Raw genomic sequence first — 12767 nt, 5'->3', positions numbered from 1 at the left:
CAAGTCATAAATAACAAATCTCCACCTTGACTTGAAACCGATCAAACAAGGTAACTCCACCTTGAACCAAGAAGAAATGGTCAACCAAACACCATAGAACCTCCACCTTAAACAAAATTTCATAAACCTACCCATTGTAGGCAATCCAGAAAACGAACATCTTTTATAATTGTACACTGATGCGTCTTCGAACACAAAATCCGTATGCAAAACCATCACATGGCCTAGATCGAGAGTATAAAGTCACCAACGCCGAGCATGCTTCCTCAAATTGACCAAACTCTCTTCAAACACTTCTTCATCTCAACAACAAACTCAAAGGCAATTCTAGAAACTGAATAACAACAATAATTTCTAAATTGCAATTGTACTTAAAAACACAAAAGTACCAAATTTGAGATAAGAAATAGCATAACTAGAACAAAATCTAATGCATAACCAAGATTGCTACTTTTTACAAACTCAAAAACAATCTACCATAGACTCCAAAAAAAGAAAAATCCACACGGTTTCTCGTTTTACCAAGAGATCTCAAGGGGACACCAAACATAAAGAGATCATAGTAACCGCAGTCCCAAATCTTGTAACCCTAAAGTGCAAGATCATCAAGAATTGTGTCTGCAATATTTGCAGGTTTGATCCTCTTTGGACCTTTCTCCATTTTTCTTCTTTAATTTCCAACACTCAAATTAATATGACCCTTCACATGACAATAGTTACAGATTTTGCCAGAATTCTTTCCACTGAGCAACCAAAGCATTTGTGAGCAAATTATTAGATTTATTAACCAATTTATTGTCAATTAAATTCTCTAGTTAAGGCCTCCTTAACATCCTGCAAACTCAAATCATCATTTTACCATATAATAGGTATCTCGAAAGTGCTTATACGAAGGTGGTAAAGAAACACAAATAATAGCCATATCCTCATCATCGATCTCAACATCGATGTGTTGCAAATCCATAATTATAGAGAAGAATTCATCTAAATGAGACTCAAGCGGTTTACCTTCTTCTAGACTGAGATCATGAAGTCTAGATTTTAGCAATGGACGGTTGGTCACAGACTTTGTCATATACAGTGACTCCAACTTCAACCACAAACCCGCAGCAGTCGTCTCTTTGGCAACCTCTCTCAAAACTTCATTAGATACACATAGATGAATCGTTGAGAGTGCCTTCAAATCTATCTCATCCCACTTAGCATCTGTCATACTCGAAGGCTTTTGGATGCACCTTCTAGAGCCTTGTGATAGCCACTTTGAACCAGGATGGATTTCGTCTTTGATTGCCATAGGCCAAACTTTACTTGCCTAATAAATTTCTCAAAATCGAATTTCATTGACATAATTAAAAAAATCAAACTTGTTCTATAAACACCTAAGATCATAAACAACCAAGCTCTTGATACCAGTTTGTTAGGAAATAGGATGGTGTAGTTTGATTAATACGGAACAAAAAATCAATGAAATAATAAAGGTGAGAAAACTATAAAGATGAACAAACAAAGAACACAAGGATTTACGTGGTTCAGTCAAATTTGACCTACGTCCATAGATGGAGGATTAGAGCTTCTTCACTATAATGGAGGATACCAGAGAGAATAATACAACGGAGTCCTAAATTCTATAAGCTAAAAATGTTTCATAAGTTGTGTATAAATAATGAGCACCAAGAGGTCCTTTTATAACATAAGGAACCTCGCACAAAACCCTAGAATATACTCCGCACAAAACCCTAAAAAAGAAAACTGATTCGGAAACGTATCTTTCAAATCGCGAGCCGCGGTGGCTGTCGCATCGCGATATAATGCTCTCTACAGTTCTTCGTAAAACGGGAATAACTTTCTTGTTTCTCACTGGAGTTGGGCATATGATCTATCGTTGGAAAGCTCTTTGAACAAGCTATCACCTCCAATTTGAATCGCATCAAAACCTTTTATAGATTGAGAGATATGTGCATTCAAAGTTAGCCTTATGCCATTCATAAGATTTCGAGTCATAAATATCAAGGACAACTCAAATATTTTCTTCTCACTTATTATAAAATAAAAGAAAATTTGGCCTCAACACCCTAAATTATAGCTCGGGTATACCTAACACTACCAATTATGACTAGTAGCCTAAACCACCAACTATAGGGTGGGATATTGTACCACCAACTATGGGGAGGGTGCAGTCTGTACCACCGTCTTCGACAATGTATTAGGCTTCCGACCTTATTTATAGTACCGAATGCACCCCATTTCGTAATTGGTGGTGTTTATGCTACTAATCGTAGTTGGTGATGGTAAGTATACTTAAGCTATAGTTCAGAATGTTGAGGTAAATTTTTTCCTATAAAAATAGCAACACTTATTCGTATAGATCAAGAGGCGGTGCAAAAGCCCAAAAGATAACTCATATCAATGAAGTACAATTTCACCGAAGATATTCGGCCCAATAACAAGTGACCACTGGTGAAATTCTCGAACAAAGTAAATCATACAGATAAAAACTAAACGTGGCATAAAATGAGGAGCTAAAATCCTCGTAATTTACTGATGAGGCACATACGTGTTAGTAAAATAGCGGCATGATGTTCATTCTCTTGCCACGTAACCTGCTTAGTTAAGGTGTCATGCACACACTCACTCAAACTCTGAAAATCCTATATATAAGTCAAACTCATAAGACAGTAAACTTCCATATTCAGGAGTTATAACTGTCTGTTTTAACTAACAAAACTTGCTATATTTAGAATTAGTGTTACATATATTTCATAATAAAGAGTGAGAAAAGAAAAGGGAGAAAATGGCATCAGGACAAGAGAGCAGGCAAGATTTAGATAGCAGGGCTAGGCAAGGTGAGACTGTTGTCCCTGGTGGTACTGGTGGCAAGTCTCTTGAAGCACAACAACACCTTGCTGAAGGTCTCTTTTCTCTCTCCTACTTTTTTATGCATGAGTTTTGTAACACTTCTTTTAGATGATTTTTTTTTTTAGAAATTTTGACACTATTTGTGTAATTTTGATCATCTTTTGTGATTAATATTTAAAGAGAAAATATAGTCACGTGAGATTTTGTTGGATTTGCTTAATTATGCATGAGTTTTGTAACACTTCTTTTAGATGATTTTTTTTTTAGAAATTTTGACACTGTTTGTGTAATTTTGATCATCTTTTGTAATTAATATTTAAAGAGAAAATATAGTCACGTGAGATTTTGTTAGATTTGCTTAATAATATTAATTTCTATATTGACATATGTAACGTTATAAGAAAAAGGGATTAACTAAAAAAAATTGCTAATACATAGCACCATGTTATCAGGGGCGGTTTTTAGCATGTTCAACATGTTCCATGAAACAGGGCCCCTTAATTGTGAGGGCTCAAAATAGAGAAAATTCAAGTAGTTAAAAGAAATAATTTATCTACTCATTTGGACTACTTTATTTTTTTCATAATATGATTATGTGAAGTATGGATGAGCTATTACATTATTGAATTCTTCAAGTACGAAATCGCATAGGGTCTCTTTATAGTTCGATATATAAAGTCACTATGTAACACCGATAATTTTCTAAAAATTGTTCCTTTTGTTATTGAAGAGTTTTTGACATGTGATGGAATAGTGGTGTAGGATATTTTTCGAATTAGGGTTACAAAATACTAGAATTATTAACAACTTTATCCGGATCCTGAATATATTCTCTATTAGTTTTATTTTTCAAATGTTTAATTTGTTTTTAGTTTTATTTTGTAAAATACAATAATTGATATAGATTTAAATGTTAAACCATTTTGACTATTAATTTGGGATGAAGGTATAAGTGTATGATGTGTTTTTCATATCATTTATGAAAAATTGATATTATTCAATGAAATAGTAGAACTTTTTAATTATGGAATGATATTTAGCATCTTGTTAACATTGTAGAACTACTCCCTTGTGAATTTATTCTTTAAGAAGCAAGTACATATATATACATATGAAATGTATTGTAAAGGATACTACTATTTCAAATAATAGCTCAAAACTGTGTTTTTGGGTGAAAAAAATGTGCAACAGGCAGGAGTAGGGGAGGACAAACAAGGAGAGAGCAGCTAGGACACGAGGGATACCAAGAGCTAGGCACCAAGGGTGGTCAAACCCGTAAGGAGCAGATGGGTACTGAAGGCTATAGTGAAATGGGCCGCAAGGGCGGCCTTAGCACCATGGACAAGTCCGGAGAAGAGCGAGCGCAGGAGGAAGGCATCGATATCGATGAGTCCAAGTACCGCACTCGCTCTTAATCACTACTACTGCTACTACTACTACATACTGCTTCGCGCAGTAGTTGCTCTACTGCGCTTAAAACTCCCCGCTGTTACTTTGCTTTCAAGGTAGTGTTAAGAATCTGTAGGTGGTTTGTAACTTTGTATGTGTGTTGTAAGGTTTATCAATGTAATGTAATAAATCTAATGGTTTAAGGAGTGTTTTTTTTGTTTGCTTTCCTCAGCTGCGCGGGAAAAAAAATCTGCGCAGCTGATTAGCTTTGTAACGTTTATGTAGGGACACTCTTAGGCCGCAAGTGTATGTTCATTGTGTTGTTTTTAAACTTAATGCGAGATGATGTGTTTCGCGGGGAAGTTTAGTGTGCAAACGTTGTTTATCTTTGCTTGGATGTTGTTAAGAGCTTGTTTCATTTCGTTTCGCTTGGATTATGTGCCGAGTGACTTAATTCGAAGGTAGGTGCACATGAACAGGGAATTGTTAACCAGCTAAATTCAATTAAATTAATTGGAATTTTTTCTTTAAATAATGTAAAAGTGGGTTTTAATTTTTAAAATATGTCTAAAAAAAAAATTTCCTGCGTCCACGTAGGACGGCACGCGAGAAACTGTTTTTTTTTTTTATTTTTGCCCACGTAGACCACTACTGTGAGTAGCGGTTTATTTTAAAATAAATCGCTACTTTAAGTAGCGGGTTTATACACATAAAATGCTATTTTAAGTAGCGGTTTATATATATAAATCACTACTCTGAGTAGCGTTTTACCTGGGCAAAATGTTGCAAGCACATATCAAACTCTGGAGTTGGGAATTTCAGTAAATCGCTATTTGATTAATGAACCGCTACTTGAAGTAGCAGTTTACAAGAAAAAAAAAAAAAATTTGTATAGTTCAAGTAGCGGTTTTACTGAAGTAGAAAAAAAAATTCTCGCGTGTCGTCCTACGTGGACGGTACGCAGGGAATTATTTTTTTGGCATATTTTGGAAATTAAAACCCACTTTTGTATTATTCAAGGAAAAAATTCGAATTAATTGGTATATATCTTTCATATTTTGATGAGCAAAAAATTATATCGTTTACCTTTATTATTGAGGTAATTGTGGAAACAAGTGGTTCTAAGTATAAAAATATAGACACATGTGATTGTTATTATTATTATTTTTTGGAATTTAATTAATTGAAAGTCAAATTGCATTTATTATAAATATCAAAGAAAAATAAGATATAATAAAATAAAGTTAAATCAAATTCGTTTTTGAAGAAACTAGATCGAGTAATACAGCAGAGTTGTGATTGTGATATAGTTTAGAAAGAGTATTTTTGATCGAGTTATCATTTAAATACAAGTTTTGCGAGAAATAACCTTTTAAAAAAAATTGGCACAAGAATACTGTAAGAAGAAATTTTTTTTGCGAGGAATAACCTTGGTCCATTTTCCGCATTGATCAAACATTTTTGTGTGTTGACTCGTTAAAACCAAATATATAGAGTGCACGTAGACTGCATCTCTTACATTTCAATCCTGTTTTTTTTTCATTTTCCGATGTTGACTTCATCTGTATAGGAGGGAAAATCGGGTTGAAACATAGAAATGTAGGTTATATGTCTTGTTATGTTTGATTTTAGTAAGTCAAAGTCGCAAAATACTTGACCAATATCCCAAAACGGATCAAGGTTGTTCCCTAAAAAAATTAATTTTAATATCTTATTTGCCATAACTTTTTAAAAATATTATTTCTCGCAAAAACTTATAGAAAGTTACAACTGACAAATTTTCGTAAGATTTATGTCAACTTATTACTTGCGCCATATTTCTAACTTCTACCATATTGGTACTCAATAGCCATGTTATGTTACCTAAACAAGAAAAAAGTATAAATCATGTATTCTTTGATTTAACTCGATGATTTTTTACAGTATCTTTTTCATTCTTTCTATAATCTTTACGTATACAATTCAAAGATATTAAAAACTAAAATGACAGAAGTATTATTCACTTTCTTTTTTATGTGAATGAATTACTGTTCTTCAGCTAAACCACCAAAGCTACAGATTCAGATAAAAAAGAGAAAACAAAGGAGAAAAATAAAACAAAAATTTATACATAATACAACGAATACAACAGCGGTCTACTCTAATCTCTACTACACAACCTAAAACATCAGACAAAGAAGATGTTTTAAGTCAAAGGTTCAGCGGTTTTCTACTTGCACAAAATCATGGATACAGAATTATAGAAGGCATGAAAGCCATATCTTTCTTCCTGCTTCAATACACAAACAAATGGCTGTTTACCCAATAACCAGTACTGATTACGTTAGTCGAAACACCATTTTTGCTCAGGTTTCTGTCCCATTCAAGGAATGACACAACAGATATGAGAGTACTTAATGGCTGGTTGCCAATGCAGTCACTAGAAGACCAAGAATAAGAAACGGTTGCGCGCTTGCCTGTTGGAATCCAGCAAGAAGTAAGTTGAGATCCAATATGAAAAATCAGGCTTGAATGTCACAGTAAAGAGAAGAAAGAAAACAGGCTTTAATATCATAATAAGGAAAAGAAAGAAGAGATACTGATGTACCTGATATTTGACATCATACTTGATGGGGTCTGTTAAGACATATTGGGTCTGAAACAAGGGGAGAAATATAAGGAAACAATAATGTAAATTATTGTGATAATTAATCAAGTCAAAGATAATCACATACAATGTTAATCGGACTCAGGTATTACTAAGACATTTCCAAGTATTGAATTCGGCTATTTTATGAAATATATATCATGTTTGTGGTCCAAAATGAAGTGTTTTTTATATAAAAATATGACATGATAAACTTCATCAATGTCCTCTTTTAAGGTACCTGATACAACTACCTTATGTACTCCCCACCCTCAGCCTCCCCCTAACAATCCACGACCTAGCTCCCAACCGAGCTACCCCTCAACCTTGGTCTAAAATGAAGTGTCAGGTGTCCGTACTCGTGTCAAGTAATATAAGATCAGATATCATCACAAGCCAACAATTCTCCTTTACTAAAGGTGACACTGCCTTCGATCATTTTGCCAGTTAAAGAGAATTTCATTACCGAAAAGCCAAGTAATTAATACAGCCTAAATCTCACCATACTCTTAAGACTTAATTAGTTTGCTATGTAACCTCGGTATAACTCAGCCCCCATCTTCAGGAAGGCTTGAGGTAAGTACAAATCCCACTATGCCTTTAAAATGCTTTATTTTTACAAAACTACTGTGTTATATCAAAACTTCAAAACAAAGGAAGAAAAAAGGATTTACAGAGGAAGACGTGAAATCCTCATTTGCGTGCAATGATTCGTATGATAACATATTAGCCAACCATATCCATACCTGGAAATAAACTTGTGGAAGTAAAAGTCCCAGTAAAGCTAAGGCATAATATGGCTTGCCAGCCCCCAGGAGGTAACCTGAATTTGACACAGAGTAGAATGATCAGACTGAGCGACAGAAGCAGCAGAAACATCCTGCTAAGAAAAATTTTTCTGTTTCCTCCCCCTTCTTTCACTAGGAAGGGTGACATTTTCATCAGATTACCAGCCTACCAGAGCAGCAATTAGCGACCAAAGATGTAAACACATTTGCTTCCACGAGATTTATTTGAAATTAGCATATTAAGAAGCAATACTTGAAGCATTAACCTCACGGAGAATCATCCAAAAAATAACCACAACTCAAGGTCGACATATGCACATTATTTGTGGATGCATCTGTGAAGGTCCAAAAGAGGTAGAGAGTCTAGACTCTAGAGACCAACGCTTATGATACTTTGAAAAATCTCATCTCCTTTCAAGATATCATCTATTTGGCTATTTGCTTTGCATAGGTAAAGCAAAAAAGTTTATCGTATTAGTTGCTAACAAATGGAGTGGAGTTGCTGAATTAGTATCACCCTGTGTTGGTTGCATGTAGGATATGCAATCTTTAATCATCACAAAAAATGCAATTAGATTGACTTAGAAGCATTAGAAACGAAGTTAGCAGTTTTCAAAAGTCAAGTAGTTATGATGGCATACATAATAGAAAGTAAGCTCTCACGCATAGAGCTCACTGTTTTTCTGCTCCCATATATTCAACATCTGTTGAGGGTCATAAATTATAATCAACCTCCTTTTAAAGGGGTAGCTTGTGAATAAAGCGAAGCAGATTCCTTTACCAAGACAAATCAATCATGCTAAAAGAATAGACATGCTATTTACCTGCAACTGATAGCTGAGTAATGTCAATGGCACCAACACAAATCCATTTAGCAGCCTCAATGCCAAAAGCTACTGGAATTGACTGCAAAGTATGTATACAGAGTTAGAATCAAGGCCCCAACAACAGAGAAGTAGAAAGACTTGTGTTACTTTATTTCACACGAAAAATTAGACAAACCTGCAATCCCATCGCTCTGTCACCTTCAATGCTCTTAAAGTCATTAACAATGGCGATTCCAAGCTATGATATGATGTGAAAAAGCCAAATTAGTTTGAAATTGGTTTTCCAGTATGTAGTACTCCCTTTTTCCATAATAAACTTCACAATTACCATTTTCGGACACCCCCAAATATACTCCACCCTTCCTCATTAAATTAGAATTAATGATTTTAGATATTACCATTAAATTTGCTTGTCCTTTTGTTAAATTTTGTTGATCAGTCCCATCAATCTTTTTTCTCTTTCTCCAACACTTTTTCTTATTTCTTTTCCTCTCCCTATCTACTTCCATTTTCTTTTACTCAACATATAACAATCTATTTAATCTTTGTGCAACCCAGCAATGTAAAGTTCATTATGGGACGAAGGAAGTAGCAAGTCGTTCAAAAAAGAAGGAAGAATACCCCAGCAATGCTATACAGGAGTGTAAGGACAACTATGTCAGGTGTTAGAGTGCCAAACAAAGCTTGACCAGCCCACCTACCAACAAAACAATCAGGTACGTAAGCTGTGATGAATGAGAACCAAAAACAGTACAAGAGCAAGCAACCGACCTAAACAGATAAAAGAAAAATAATGATAATAATGAAAGAACTTTGGTTTGAGATAAAAGGAGCAATTTGGGATATATGTTGCACAGAAGAGTCAGTAATTCTAGGAAAGGAAGGAAAGAATTGAATATCCCTAGAGTGTCCATGGAAAAGTTGACCAGAGAAAAGAGCATATGTTCTTATGTGTGGAAAGATTACAGAAGTCATCAAATCTAACAAGCTCGATTGTCAAGTTTGAAATCATTAGCTGTTAAATCTCATGACTGCTGTACTGTAAATTCGAAACATCATCGGGAAGAGAACATCTCTAGAATCATTAATTATTTGACATAATAGACTTGAGCTAGCACCATGAGCTATAGCCTATATGGCTGTTTTAGTTGCTCTTACAAGTCTAGACCATTCTTTAAGGTATCTGCTACTGATAACTCTTTCAGCTCCAGTGAAGCCAGAGTATAACAAGTTTGTGAGTGTATGAGAGAGAGGAGACCAGGCAAATAGAACAGATGAAGATAACACACCATGGAAGACTGATGTAGCTTGACCCAAGAGCAAAATTTCCAATCCAACCATTCTGTTTAAGCTGCAGATACATCTTAATTTAGTAAGATAGGAGCCTTCTCCAACGTCAGACGAAACTAGAAGGTAAAAACAAATTACCTTTAGAGGAGGTGCAGAGTAAATGTATGAGATAAAAGATCCACCCAAAGCCAAGTAAAAAAGTGTAGGAAATGTATGCCCTGCCTAAAGAATTAAAGGATTAACATAGAAACAGAAAATAACTCAAGTAGGATCAGAACTTAAAGCGTACAAGCAAATTTGTGAATAGAAAATACGTGCTATAGCCTAAAATTCCACGTTGCTTACCCACACATCCAATCCTCCGGCAATAGCAAGTCCAGCTAAAAACAGCAACCAAATTTGACTAATGACCTACAAGCATTCAAACAATTGTCATTAATTATAATAAATTCAAGTGGGCACAAGTCAATTACCATGGTCAAATCTACAACATACCTCATTCTCAGATATTACTCCTGAAGGAATTGGACGATAAGGTTCATTAATTGCATCAATCTCTCGGTCATACCAATCATTCAAAGTCTACAAACCAAATGAAAACATGAAATAACACAATTGCAATAGAAAACAAGTCCATATAGATAATATATAATTTTCTGAGACCCAACCTGCGTATAGCCAGTCAGGCAAGGCCCAGACATAATCATGCACAGAATTGATTTAGCCACATCTTCCGGAGTCCAATGGAAGTTCCCTGCAAGTTTGGGAAATTGAATAATGCTTCAACTCTTTAAAGCAATAGTTTATTCAAACTATAGAAACACGCAATATGACTGATTCACTGATGGTTCATCCAACATGCTTGTCATTTGTTCGGAAAGTAAACATATTTACATAATAAGATATACAATCATAAAGTAAAATTAGAGCAAGCAATATAAAGAGTGATCGACAGATCCAACATGCTTGTCATCAGTCTCAACTGTCGTAGTGCTGAAACAGAAAGAGAGAGAGGGTCCACGATTTCCTTAATGTGAGATTAAAGAAAAGGGGTAGAGGTGCATGACAACAGTATAAGGAAAGTCCACTATCCTAACTTCAAAAAGCAATAAGTTATTCAAGTAAGATTAAGTTCACACAAGTAACCATAAAATTATATCTTTTAAATCATGGATGTGTTAATGGAACTTTATCACCAAAACAAGTCAGTGCCTTAGAAGCATAAAAGAGATGAAAGATTACAACTGATATAGCTTATCTGGGTCCCCACCCTCATCAGAGAAATGTGATGTTGGGCTAAAAAATTCATTGGATTCTAGCACTGTAAAGAGCATGGAAAGTCTGCAGAGAACAATGCGTACAATAAACAGAAGATAACAAGTCAAGGAAAGATAAAAGTTATAAGTAAAGATACCAGATGCGGCAGCTCCACAAACTACTCCCCAAATCAGTGGAGGCCATGTCACAGGCTTTGTAAGCTGGAGACGGATCTTCCATATGTTCTGCAACAATAGCACTACAGACCATTTAGTTCAGGCACTACTTTCGGTTTTCTTCCCCTTTTGGCCTTTTCTATATTGTTCTTCCTCTTTTTCATACAAGTTACTACCTTAATATTGTACATGCACAAAACTGCAGTAACATCTGGCATGCAAATAGCTAACATCCTTACCAGTTACGTTAAAGGTTGGGGAACCCCCATTAGGGGCATCTTGAGAGAGAGAGAATCCCTTTACAGTTCCCCCCCAATTCCCAAAGTGTCTACCCGCTAACCCGGGTTGGGTTGACCTATTAGAGGTTCCAGCCCGGTAAGACCCTTCATCCTACGTACCTAAAAAAGGATATTTAATCATAAACCATTACTTTTTAAAAGAAATGTGACCAATTTTCAAGATATCCTATGTAATAGTATATGTGAGTACTAATTCTCACCGTAGAGAGAAAAAGATCTCTAACTTTCCCCCCTCTTATTCTCTCATCAATATCTCAATGTAATATGTTGGAGTATAATCTAATCAATTGATCTCATCTTATTCAAGTTCTGGGAGTATATTATCTATAATCAACCTCATAGTACACTATTCCCCCATTTCAACCCCACCATGCTTCATTCAACTCTTCAAAAGGCTCACAAAGAGTCCAAGACATTTGTAGAATTTCGCTGCGATTCTACTTTCGCCAAATGGCCAATGAAAACTATTAGTTCTTATTCTTCCAATCACCCATTATCTACAACTATAAACACAAGAACCAGCTTCTATAATCCATTACACATCTCACTCATGTCTACCATCAATCACTCCCCTTATCCGAAACCGAGTTTTTCCCAATGTCAATATATGTTCAAAAACCATAAATTAGTCCTAGAAATTACAATAATATAAATAGTAACCAAAAATAGGAAGAATTTACTGTTTCTTGGGAAGCTCCTTTAATTCCAAGAAGCTGGTTGAAGCTAGAACCCTCCTTAGATGGTGCCTTATCTGGTGCCTGAGCTTTAACTACCACACAAAAACAAATCTTTCAAAACCCCATAAAATCTTCCCTCATTAACACATAAATTAGAAATTAAACAAGTTAAATTGAAACAAATATTTGACCAAAAAAAACAGTTAAAAAAACATAGAAATTACCTTCTTCATTGGTATCAGTATCTGCTGCTTTAATGGTGAATCTTCTTCCTTAAAACAAAAACAAAAAATAAGATATAAACCACCCAAAATGGGTATTTAAAAATGAGTAAAAAGAAATACAAGGAAAATAAGCTTATACTGGTGAAGGAAGTTGAGGCAGGAGAAAGATATGGGCGAGCTCGAAATTGGGTATTTCCTGGACTGGATAATTTAATTGCAGCAAGAGTGTGAATTAAAGCAGCCATTTTTTTTAGATGGGGTGAGAATTAGGGTGGATTAGCTTCAATGGGAGTCTGGGAGTGGGAGGAAGTAGTAACGTTGATAATGGTGAGCAACTGAGCATGTGATATTGAGACTA

The 12767-nt window shown here is 35.1% G+C and overlaps 2 protein-coding genes across 2 annotated transcripts; one reads left to right on the top strand and one right to left on the bottom strand.

Moving 5' to 3' along the window:
- The first annotated feature begins 2675 nt into the window (after positions 1-2675).
- LOC104892513 (carrot ABA-induced in somatic embryos 3) lies at positions 2676-4607 on the top strand. Its single transcript, XM_010678470.4, has 2 exons — positions 2676-2909; positions 4048-4607. Exons 1-2 carry the CDS (start codon positions 2792-2794, stop codon positions 4269-4271), a joined length of 342 nt encoding a protein of 113 aa, XP_010676772.1. The 5' UTR covers positions 2676-2791; the 3' UTR covers positions 4272-4607.
- Positions 4608-6331: 1724 nt separating this feature from the next.
- LOC104892512 (chlorophyll synthase, chloroplastic) lies at positions 6332-12767 on the bottom strand. Its single transcript, XM_010678469.4, has 15 exons — positions 12549-12767; positions 12410-12457; positions 12189-12277; positions 11191-11278; positions 10445-10530; positions 10272-10358; positions 10122-10187; positions 9915-9998; positions 9776-9837; positions 9108-9183; positions 8662-8724; positions 8484-8565; positions 7618-7694; positions 6833-6880; positions 6332-6701 (listed from the first exon to the last, which is right to left on the bottom strand). The coding sequence occupies exons 1-15, from the start codon at positions 12652-12654 to the stop codon at positions 6639-6641; spliced, it is 1125 nt and encodes a 374-aa protein (XP_010676771.1). The 5' UTR covers positions 12655-12767; the 3' UTR covers positions 6332-6638.

The sequence above is a fragment of the Beta vulgaris genome, chromosome 5 (assembly GCF_026745355.1).
Source record: "Beta vulgaris subsp. vulgaris cultivar EL10 chromosome 5, EL10.2, whole genome shotgun sequence".
NCBI lineage: Eukaryota > Viridiplantae > Streptophyta > Magnoliopsida > Caryophyllales > Amaranthaceae > Beta > Beta vulgaris.
Note: the sequence above shows the minus strand (reverse complement) of the source record. Positions and strands in the feature narration are given on the sequence as shown.